Genomic DNA, 11,103 nt, shown 5'->3' on the forward strand with positions numbered 1-11,103 from the left:
GGTCACACAGCGGGCTCTCTGCCAATGCTCTCAGGACGGTCCCGAGACCCCGAGGCAGTGGGGCATGTGGCCCAGGGTTACGCATGGCAGGCATGTGGCTAGGTGTCCACAGCGTTGGTTAGTGACAATTCTGGATGCCTTCTTACTGCTAACAGTAATTTTAGAGTCTTGAAAAGATTGGGAGAATTGGTATTTGGCAAGTAGTATTTCTGGTTTGTTGCTAGCTAGTTAAATGGTCTATTGAGTAATATAATTCCAGTTTCCTATTGCTAATTCTGTTAGGGATCATTTAGAACTTAGGGTTATCATTTTTTATAAGTCTTTACCCGTTAGAAATGCTTACTGAAATATTTGTGGATGGAAGGATGTGATATCTGGCATTGCCTTAAAATATTCCAACCCATACCCAGAGAAGGGCATGCGTGGAAAAGAGAGGGACAGACATGAAGTGTGATTGGCAAAATGCTGGTGATTGCTGGTTAGGTCACAGGTACAGGGGCCTTCTTTGTCCTAGTCTCTCCACTTTTTTTTTTGTTGAAATTTCCATAATAAAACACATGAGCCCTCACACACAAATCTAGGACTCCTGCTTTGGTCCTTTGAGACAATTTTTCTAAGCAGAAGCCATCACTAACCGGGGAACAATTTAGAAAACAAATCAAAACAAACTTGCTCTGTATTTCAAAATGCCTCCTAGTGTGTTAACGCTTCCCTGTGACAGCAGGGCTGGCATGAGACGGGCCCTGCTCTTGCATCACAGACGCCCTCTGAGGTCTTTACTCTGACAAAGCAGAGAAATCACAAGTCCTTTCCGGCCTTGGACTGTGACCTATGCTCATTGTTTCCCAGAGGGTATTCACAGCATACTAGTGCCTGAAAATAGTTCATGAAAGCCTAAGTGATCAGATAGTAGACATTTGGGAGTTGCTAACTCCCGTGGTTTTCTTTATCACAGAGCTTCTCAGAACCTTTATATGTCATCTGCATTGTGACTCTCCAGAGGGTCACGGAGTGTTTCTATAGTGTGCCTCCGTGACCACTTCCTCGTCCATCAAGAGGGAGAAGGTCTGGGAAAGAAAACAGTCCAGATGCTTAGCTTTATTGAGAGAACGAAGATTGCCCGTAATCTGTTGTAGATTGCTGGCATACCTGTTTCATTTTGGACTTTTCATAGAGGTCAGAATTAAGAGTGACCTTGAAAATATTTAGGGAGCTCACTACCTCCTGGGTAGCTAAGCTCCCTTCTGTCTCAACGTGATGTTAACAGTTGAAGATTTTTTAACTTAACTGGGTAAAGAGCCCCAGTTGTTTTCTTTGTTCCCCAGGTGTCTTCATCTCTGTATCCCCTCAACATCCAGGTGCTTACCGGTCCAAAAGTGAGTCCTCCGAAAGGAATGTAAAGTGCTGTCTGCCTGCAGTAGAGCACACTAGAGTGTACCTTGGGTCGCTCTGTAATGCCACCTAATGTTCTGTTAGCCATTCTCACGGCTGCAGCATACTGTTGTTTGCTCAGGTAAACTTGTGCTTGACTGTAACCCCTCGCCAACTGCTGTTAAGCTGGGTCTCCCTCCTGCCAAACTAGTTCCAGGAGATGTTCTAAGAAAAAGAGAGTTGTGAGACCACACGAGGTTGGGACATGCTAACTTGGCATCGAGTAGGAACTTAAGTAAGAGGTCATTATTCCTGTGACCATCTGTGTTGGCAGATAATCTGGCTTATTCGTCCCTGAATCACCTGGCACGGGGTCTGATGCCTGTGGCACTCGGTGAACATTGGTGGAATTAATGAAAGAAAAGATGGGCTGCGTCTAGCAGCACATCAGCTTCTTATCTAGCCCAGCTTGTGTCGCTAATCTTGTATTTTGCCTCAGTCACTGAAAAAGCTCGTCTCCTGGCCCAGCTTCACCAGTCACAGATGTGGCAACCCTAAGGCAGGTCCTGTCCTCATCCGTAAGCCTGGGTCTCAGAATTTTCTTAGTTCTCATTGATACTCTTCTCCTTCAAAATCTTTTTCAGTTATACTTTCTTCCTCAGGTTTCTCCCCATTCTAAGACCCTGCATCCATCCCTTCTAGTAAACCGGGAGACAGAGACACATTCTCCCACCCTTTTATGACTTGTAGCAACATGTTCTGGGAACACAAAATGCGTGACTCCTCCAGTACGTGTGCCCCTGCACAACTCCGCGGGTCACCAAAGCCATCGCTGGTTCAGTGACCTGGTGGGGAGGGGAGTGCATTTTATGTTTTTTGTTGAGTTTTGCTCTGCCTTCCACCCTCGAGATCTTTAATTGCTCTGAGGTAAGCATACTCATCAATGTTTATTATTATTTTATTTAAACAATCACACCTTTATATAGAAAGATTGGATGTATAACATGAAAACTTTTTTCTCACTCACTTGAGACCTAATGCTCCATCACTCCTGAATGCTTTAATGTCTATTTCCTACGAATAAGGCTTCTCCTGCATAAACACCTTGTAACCACCTGAATCAGGAAATGGTCACTTATGCATTATTACCTTCTGATTCTCAGACCCCTTTCAAGTTTCATGGGGTTGGTTTTTTTTTGTTTTGGGGGGTATTTTTTGAGAGAAAGAGTGAGCAGGGAAGGGGGAGAGGGAGAGAGAGAATCCCAAGCAGGCTCCATGCCTAGTGCACAGCCCAACGCGGGGCTCCATCCCACAACCGTGAGACAGCAACCTGAGCCAAAATCAAGATTCGGGTGCTTAACCAACTGAGCCACCCAGGCACCATCTACCTTTTTCTTTTCTTTCTTTTTTTTTTTTTTTTAAGTAATTTCCACACCCAGCATGGGGCTCGGACTCACAGCCCCGAGATCAAGAGTCACATGCTCTACCGACTGAGCCAGCCAGGCACCCAACCGCACTCAAGTTTTACCATTTGTCCCAGTGTCCTCTGTACTAGCAAAAGGATCTAGTACAGGCTCAATTGTTGCATTTAGTTTTCATGTCTCATTGGTCTCCTTCAATCTGTTGCATCCTATCAAGTGGTGCACTCTGCCATTTTGTCCCATTACTGTCTACACTTTGGTCACTAGATGAAGGTGGCTTCTGCCAGACTTCTTGACTATAAAGTTATTTCTCTCCTCTTTGAAATCAGTAAGTATTTTCTGGGGAGGTATTTTGAAACTCTTTAAAAATACTGCATTCCTCATCAGACTTTGAATGTATTCATGTATTTATTTGTATCTGTATAGACTCATGGTCCTGTTTTATGCAATGGATATAATCTGTTGCTATCATTATTTATTTTGATGCTCAAATTATCACCAACTTGGCCAGTGGGAGCCCATTCAAGTTGGTTTCTGTGTCTTTTTGACTCATCCTCATTTTTTGAGTGCTTTCTTACTTTCTGGTATGAAGTAGTTTAGGCTCATCTTGTTCTTTCCCTGCTGTAACCCTGGAATTGGCTATTTACCCAAAAAACTCTGATTCATTTTAGTGGAAAATGGTATATAGACACCAAGATCTGAGCACTTAGGCATGCTCATTTCTATTGAGGTGTCACTACTCCTTGGTTCACTCAGTGGACAGAGCTGGGGAATATTTGTGTGCTCATGTATATACATATATACTCATTTGTATCTCTACTAAATGAAAACTATGTATTCATAGTGCTACCTCACAACAGGGATCATTCTAGAACTTTCTCTTTCAATGTTTCTCATTCCCTTTCCTGACTGTGAGAAACTTGGTTCCGACTATCCTTAATATTTTTACTTAATTGATCAACCCCCTGCGTGTAACCAGTCTTCCATTTTCACCACCACCCCCTTCCCTGCTCAGACATACTCCTCTCTCAGCTCAGGCTGTCACTCCCCATTCCACGCCACCCCCACGTGGACCCTTACCTTACAGGACTTGGTCACCGGCACCCCCTGCCAGGTGATTTTTCACATGCAGACAAGTAACGCCCCTAAACATCTCTTCCCACCTCTGCTAAAACAAATAGCCCCTGCATGTGTTTGTATGTGTTGCGTGCATCCTCAAATGTGTCATTGTCTGTCTTGAAAAGCGTGAGGGAAGAAGTGTTTTGGAGAAACTACTTTTACCGCGTCTCCCTGATAAAGCAGTCAGCCCAGCTCACCGCCCTGGCCGCCCAGCAGCAGGCCGCCGGGAAGGAGGAGAAGAGCCACGGCAGAGACGAAGACTTGCCAATGACAGGTATGCTGGGAGAAGACTTGACTCAGTGTAAAACAAAGAGTTACTGTAAAAATATTTTTAACTCAGAGACTCTCATGAGCTTGTCATCTTGTGTATACCAAAAATGTCATTGTCATCTTCTGGAAAATTCTTTCTTTTCCCGAGGAAAGAGTCATTCTCCTTGCCCTCTCTCTGACCCTGCTCCTACGTCTTCCCCCAAGCTCTCCTTTCCTTCACTTTCTTTTTCTTGTTCTTCGGGTTTTTTATCTCTTCCTTTTTATTTCTCCCTTAGTCACTAGTCCTCTTTCCATCTCTTTCTTGGCCCTTTACCGCATAGCATTTCATAGCCTGTGTCCTCCACCGATTCAGGCCATCGCTTTTCTTGGTTTTTCTGCCTTCTGTTCAAGCTGGTGTTCTCCTAGTACTGTAATCTGTAGAGCTCCATTCCACTCCAGGTTGCCAGTGTCTGACTCAGACCGAGGCACTATCCCGTTGCACATTGCACTCTTGGGACAATTGGCCCCTCATTGCTGGGGAAGTGTTTTAAAATATTAGCAACAAGTGAAGATCTGTAATAGCAATTAAAATAAGAATGGTATTTTATGTCACATTTGTCACGTTTAATGAACACCTGTGAATAGGTGCTAATTACAACTAGAGACTTACCTGTTCATAGAATTTTAAATAATTAAGCAAAACCATGTATCATAAGGCACAGGCTGTACAGACCACTAGAAAAGAACTTGACACTGCATTTAGGGTCAGGGAAGTGGAATGAGGTTGCTCTACACAGTACAATTTGGCATTTTGCATATAAAGAATCCCAGTTGTGTATTATTCTTTGCTTTTTGTTTTCATTAATTTTATTGGGAAATGCCATGTAACCAAATACTGCCTGTGTAACAAAACAGGCTTAAGACAGGGTTCGATAAAGACTATACACCTAGTAAGGTTCACAAGGTAGAAAATGCTGTGACTGAGCGTTGCACTTTGCTTTGTGCTTTCTAGCATTCGTGACAAAAGGAAAATCTGATAAATAACTGAATTCTCATTATCCTAAAAGAAGGAGTATAACTCTTCCTGAATTTGACTTCGGCTAACACTGAGGCCAAAATTTATTTCTTGCTTGGAAATCTTAAAAGAGGTGCATCAAATAGGATGACCTGTAAAAATATCCCTGAAAGAAAGAGGTTGAGATGGTGTCACCTAGCTTTTTCTTAAAAGCATAACATAAAAGCTCATTTATGAAAATTATTTAGTATCGTCATATTTGTGGCTACTTTAGTTGTTACTATAATATGTATTCGGAATTGAATCAAGCCATTTTTATCTCTTTTATTCTCACTTCTTAGAGGCAGTACGGCCCAAAACACCGCCTGTCGTAATCAAATCTCAGCTTAAAACTCAAGAGGTAATACAGTTTTACATTGTACCTAGTAGTTGATGTCTGGAAGTGAAGTAACTCTGTGTTAACTGTCTCAGATCCCATTTGAAACTGCTTATGAATACGGGTCTTAGCTGTTTTGAAGAGGGTTCCAGCAGTTGTACAGTTAGGGACATGTAGCTGAGACCTAAGGCGGTTCCTTGGCATCGGTCATTCTAGATGTGCTCTCAGGAATTGGACCTAATGACTGGAGTGGCCCGAACTGAGGGAGAGCATAGTGGATTCAGGTGGTAGCTCATCTGGTGCCCACACAGCTGTGTAGGTTAGAAGGCCGGAGAACAGCGAGCATCCGACTAGTGGAGGAAGGACATGAAAGTGATGTTGTGCTAAATGCCACGTAGAAAACCATTCTAAGCTCGTTTGTTGCATTTCAGGATGAAGAGGAGATTTCTACCAGCCCAGGGGTTTCTGAGTTTGTCAGCGATGCCTTTGATAGCTGTAACTTAAATCAGGAGGATCTAAGGAAGGAAATGGAGCAACTGGTTCTTGACAAAAAAGAGGAGGAGACAGCCGTAGTAGAAGGTACCAAACAAAGCAAATAGCTGTGCTCTTTTCCAGTTCCAAAGCTGGTTGTAGAAAATGTCATTCTGAAGCAGATCTACGGACATACTGTAACTTCTGCATCAGAATTGCTTCTCTGCCGTTAGAAGGTAGCTTCTAGCACGTGTGACCAGACCTCACATTCCCCTGCCTGACGCATGCACCGGAGTGTAGAGAGGAGAAACTGAGCCCAGAGAGGTTATATGATTGGTCCAAGGCACCTGAGCCCCAAGAACATGGGGACAGCAACAGGCGACAGTGCATGCCCTTTCACTTAGAGACACTGCCCTCCAGCCTTCTGCTTGGGCTTATACTTACATATAGAGGATTCTTTTCCTCACTGCTGTGTGCCGCAAGAGCATTGCTTCTGGGAAGGAGCAGGCTGCCTTCAAAAAACAAAAAGAATTTCGAGACAAAGTACAAGTGGAAGGAGGGGAAGCTGCTTTCCTTGGCACATCAGGGCGAACGACTGGCTTTCTACTGGATGAAAAGCAAAGGCTCAGGTTAATCATCATCACATTAAGAGTGTTTATGAAGCCTTCTGAGGTTTCAGATGCACCCAGAGAGTCAGCTATTCACCTGGTTGTAGAGAGAGCACCCGTGAGAAAAGTAGCCTCCCAGAGGTGAACCGGAACCCTGTTTGCGCACCACGGAGGGACTCTGGGGGAGAGGCTTGGGAAGGGAGGTGGAGGGAAGAGCTTCTGGGGGAAAGAGAAGGCCAGAGGGGAAGTGAAAACTCGGGCTCACTAGGTGCCTCAGACCCCTCCCACCCCCATGTGTTTTCTGATAAAGCTGGCTGCCGGACCCCTCGCGAGGACAGCGCGCAAGAGCCCCACGAGCCCCGCGTGTTGTAGGCAGTCCTAGGGCAGGCTGTGCACCGCTTCCCTTTTTGCCGGCGATGGCTGGTAGCAGAGGCCCCACAGGAAACTGGAAGTCTCCCTGCAGCAGGATTCATTAGGTGCTGGCTGGCTGCTCTGAGCAATCTGTTCTTTCACTGAATTCCTGCCCGATTTTTAATTTGGACCACGTAATATTCTTATACATATTCATTATCTTGCCCCCGCACCTAAACTGTAAGTTCTTCAAGGGAGTTACACCTTGTTCTTGTTATCCCCACGGTACCCCACCAACATGGAGTCTGGCACCCGGTAAGCAGCATACTGTGTCCTTTCCCTTGAGGTCCTGCTGCCAAAAAAATTAAAAATTTGGTTTTGGCTTTTCTTTTCTCTATAGCTACTAAGTTTAAGGTTTTTTTAAAAAATAAAAATGGGGGCACCTGGCGGGCTCAGTCACTAGAGCGTGTGACCCTTGATCTCAGGGTTGTGAGTTCAAGCCCCATGTTGGCCATAGAGATCACTTAAAAATGAAATCAATTTTAGCCTTGCTTTTTAAATAGCTGGTTTGTTTGTTTTCTGTTTTTTAACACAACATAGCAGATGCCTTCTCGTCTACATACATACATGCATGTACATACGTACATACACACACACACACACACACACACACACACACACCTATATTGAGTGTCCAAGCAGAAAGTTGCGGTTCTGAATGTCGGCTCGGAAGAGGAATAAACCCAGTGTGAGGGGCCAGGCTTCAGCAGGAGACCTCCTGACTTCAGGTTCTGGTAATTGTTGCCGATCTAGGGAGACCACTGCTAACGTGCTTTCACAGAGACTGAAGCCTCCGGATCTGCCTCCGTCTGTATGTCTGTTGCTATGAAACTGTGTGTTCTTAGGCAAGCCACTTAACCTCTCTAAGCCTCTGTTTTCCACCATGTAAAATGTGCAGCAGTATATCTAGTCCCTGGATTGTTCTCAGGGTGAAAGAAAAAAAGTGGTATGTAGAAAGCAGTTAGTACAGTGCCTGGCCCTGAGTGCTCAAGAAACATTAGCTGTTTTTTTCTGCCATCGTCGTCATTGATAGCAGTAAAAATCAGTTTGCAACCGCATATTAATTATCAATTATCCACTTAAATATAAGGAAAAGCAGAGGTTTTAGTAAAGCAAAATAACACCTGAACTTAGGGCTCTTAACAAGTTTATCTTTCTAATCCTGTTTCCCTTTGGTTATTGTTAAAATTTGGTCCACTTTTCTGAGCACACGCAGTGAGGAAACCTGAGACGTTAAACGTTACCATGGCAGGGACTTCCACAGGTAATTATACGCGACCGAATTGTTAAAACTGGCCTTATGAATCTTTACCTTCTCAATTGTTTCTTTCAGAGGAGTCTGCAGATTGGGAAAAAGAACTACAACAGGAATTGCAAGAATATGAAGTGGTGACAGAATCAGAGAAACGAGATGAAAACTGGGATAAGGAAATAGAGAAAATGCTGCAGGAGGAAAATTAGCTCTTTCCTGAAATAAAAGAATAATCCTTAACATTCTGTAACTGACATTAAATTCTAGATGATGACGCTCGCTGAATTAGAAGGCAGAGAAGATTGGTATAACTTTATGAAATTCAAAATTATTCTTTTTTCAAGCTGAAATTTGCCTTTTCTGCTTTTAAAAAAAACATAGGACAGTTATTCTAATATTCAAAAAGAGATGTTTTATGTAATATTTCTTTAATATAAATCTAGTTAGAGATGTTCATGTAGTCAGGATGGTATCTTTGCCACAGAAACGCTTTTCCGTGAGGTCAGAATTATAATTTATTCTTCAATTGTGGTTTTCTAAACATTTGTACTTCTTGTTGCATTTTCATTGCTACATGTATGTTACAGTACTTAATGGATTGATAACTATCAAAATGACCAAATTGTACCAAAGAACTTAAAAAGAAGCACTTTCAAGACTATTTTCTTGCTAGATATTTTCTAAAATTCCATCTAGAAACCTAAGGATAAGATAATTGTTAATTTTAATGGTATAAACATCACACAATTTGACATTGAGAAATACTGTGCAAAAACATTTTTTTTTCCTCTGGGGCCTTTTCTTTCTTTCTTGTTGTATTGTTTGTTTGTTTGTTTGTTTGTTTAACTATACCACACTTAATATTTTTGCTTTCCTAAATTTCACATCACGGTTTTTGTAGAAAGCGGGGCATTTCGTCCTTTTTATATTAATGATCTTCAAGAAGCCCATTCACCTTACAGTCTCTTGTTTTTGTGAAAATCATCACCACATATAAATGTTTCAGCTTTGTTTGTCTTAATTAAACTGTCAGTCTTTATAAAAGTGTGTTCCTCTGAGTACAACTTAGGGAACTTCACTGCTCAATCCCACCACACCAGCAGGCCCGTGTTCATAGACTATGGTTGTTTTAAAAGAACAAGGTGGCTTAATGTCACAACACTTCCAAGGCATTTACTTCCTGAAACTTTTATATTTTGCAAGGAACCTTTATTTCATACAAGGGAAGAGGATTATGACAATCCTTTGTAGGAAAAATGTACATATTTATACTGTGGACACCATAAAAATTAGTCCCTGGTCCTCTGGCAAAGGTATAGTCAATGAGAGAACTGGGTCCAAGAGCTTTGCTCTTGTTTGGAGCTTGGTGTACACGCTTGTGAGTGAACCAGACTGTCTCGGTAGGATCCCTTGGATTATAGCAATAAACGCACGTACTCTCCGAAACCACTGACCCCACTGTCAAGGGATTTCCACTGCGGTGTCACAGTTGCTGATTACTGAGTTCGGGTTCAGAGACTGTGATTGGCAACTTCTAAAATAACCCTGTTGAGGGGAAAATTTGGTTTGTTTGTTTTTAATCAAGTTTTCTGGAGGGCAAGAAACACGTAAAATGCCTTTAAGTAGCTGAAAAGCCTGGATGTAAGCAGATCAGAATATGATAGCACTTAGCTCTTATATGCACTAGCATTCATATTGTTGAATAAACAGAAAAAAAGCTTTCAGAGAAAGTAAAAAAAAAACTTAAAATGACAATAGACATGTTACAGTTATTACTGTCAACTTTACATTATACTCTTATTGCATTTAAAAACAACCTAACTGCCACTGCTCTATGAAAATAAAAGGATAAAATGATTTTATACACAGCATAAAAATAGTTATGCTCTATTTTTATGATTCAAATAGGAGTAAACTTATGCTTTTATAAATGACACAGGTAACTGAAGTGTATTCCTTTTTTTTTTTTTTAATATTTTTCAGAGAGTGCTTGTGGGGGAGGGGCAGAGAGAGGGGGAGAGAGGATCCCAAGCAGGCTCTGTGCTGACAGCAGCGAGCCCGATGTGGGGCTCGAACTCAGGAACCGTGAGATCATGATCTGAGCTGAAGTCGGATGCTCAACCGACTGAGCCACCCAGGTGCCCCTGAAGTGTATTCTTTTAAAGGGAGAAATAATTTGTAACTGTGTTTAGTGAAAGATTTGTATTTATTACATGCCTTGGGGGTAGCCAACAAGCTATACTGAGCATAAGAACATGCAAGCTTCTTAGAACGCTGACATGGAAACCTACTTCTTCACTCCGTGGGGATTATACCTCACTACTCAGAGTGCGGCCCAGGAGCCAGCAGTGGCCTGCCCTGGGAGTTTGCTACGATTGCAGGGTCTCGGGCCCGGCCACAGATTTGCTGCCCCAGGTTGCACGTTACCAAGATCCTCAGGGATTAGAATGGGCTTTACAGGGGCGCCTGGCTATTTCAGTCAGTGGGGCGTGCGACTCTTGATCTCAGGGTTGTGAGTTCCAGCCCCACGTTGAGTGTAGAGATTACTTAAAAATAAGTCTTTGGGGGGAAAAAGGATGAACCTTACAGTTTGAGGCACATTGGACTAACGTACTAAGGCACTCAGGGCAGCCAAGGTTGTTGGTGCTTTTTACTTTTCCCTTTCCACTAGCGTCCTTGGATGATGGTATCTTTCTAGCTGGTGTTACAGACCCCTCTGCTGTTCCAGGTTTCCAGGGGGACCAGGACTACTCCTGTTCAGTCAGATATCTCTAATATCACACATTCCAGAGGAAAATGACAACACTACA

At 42.9% G+C, this 11,103-nt stretch overlaps 1 protein-coding gene across 1 annotated transcript in view; it reads left to right on the plus strand.

The window, feature by feature from the left end:
* The window catches only part of SYAP1 (synapse associated protein 1), a 30,327-nt gene extending 20,086 nt beyond the window's left edge, over positions 1 to 10,241 (plus strand). Inside the window, exons 6-9 of the mRNA XM_030305232.2 lie at positions 4,037 to 4,185; positions 5,517 to 5,575; positions 5,983 to 6,130; positions 8,375 to 10,241. Of these exons, the coding sequence (XP_030161092.1) occupies positions 4,037 to 4,185; positions 5,517 to 5,575; positions 5,983 to 6,130; positions 8,375 to 8,502 (484 nt within the window). The 3' untranslated portion in view covers positions 8,503 to 10,241. The remainder of the gene's footprint in view (positions 1 to 4,036; positions 4,186 to 5,516; positions 5,576 to 5,982; positions 6,131 to 8,374) is intronic.
* The last annotated feature ends 862 nt before the right edge of the window (positions 10,242 to 11,103 follow it).

The sequence above is a fragment of the Lynx canadensis genome, chromosome X (genome assembly GCF_007474595.2).
Source record: "Lynx canadensis isolate LIC74 chromosome X, mLynCan4.pri.v2, whole genome shotgun sequence".
Classification (NCBI taxonomy): Eukaryota; Metazoa; Chordata; class Mammalia; order Carnivora; family Felidae; genus Lynx; species Lynx canadensis.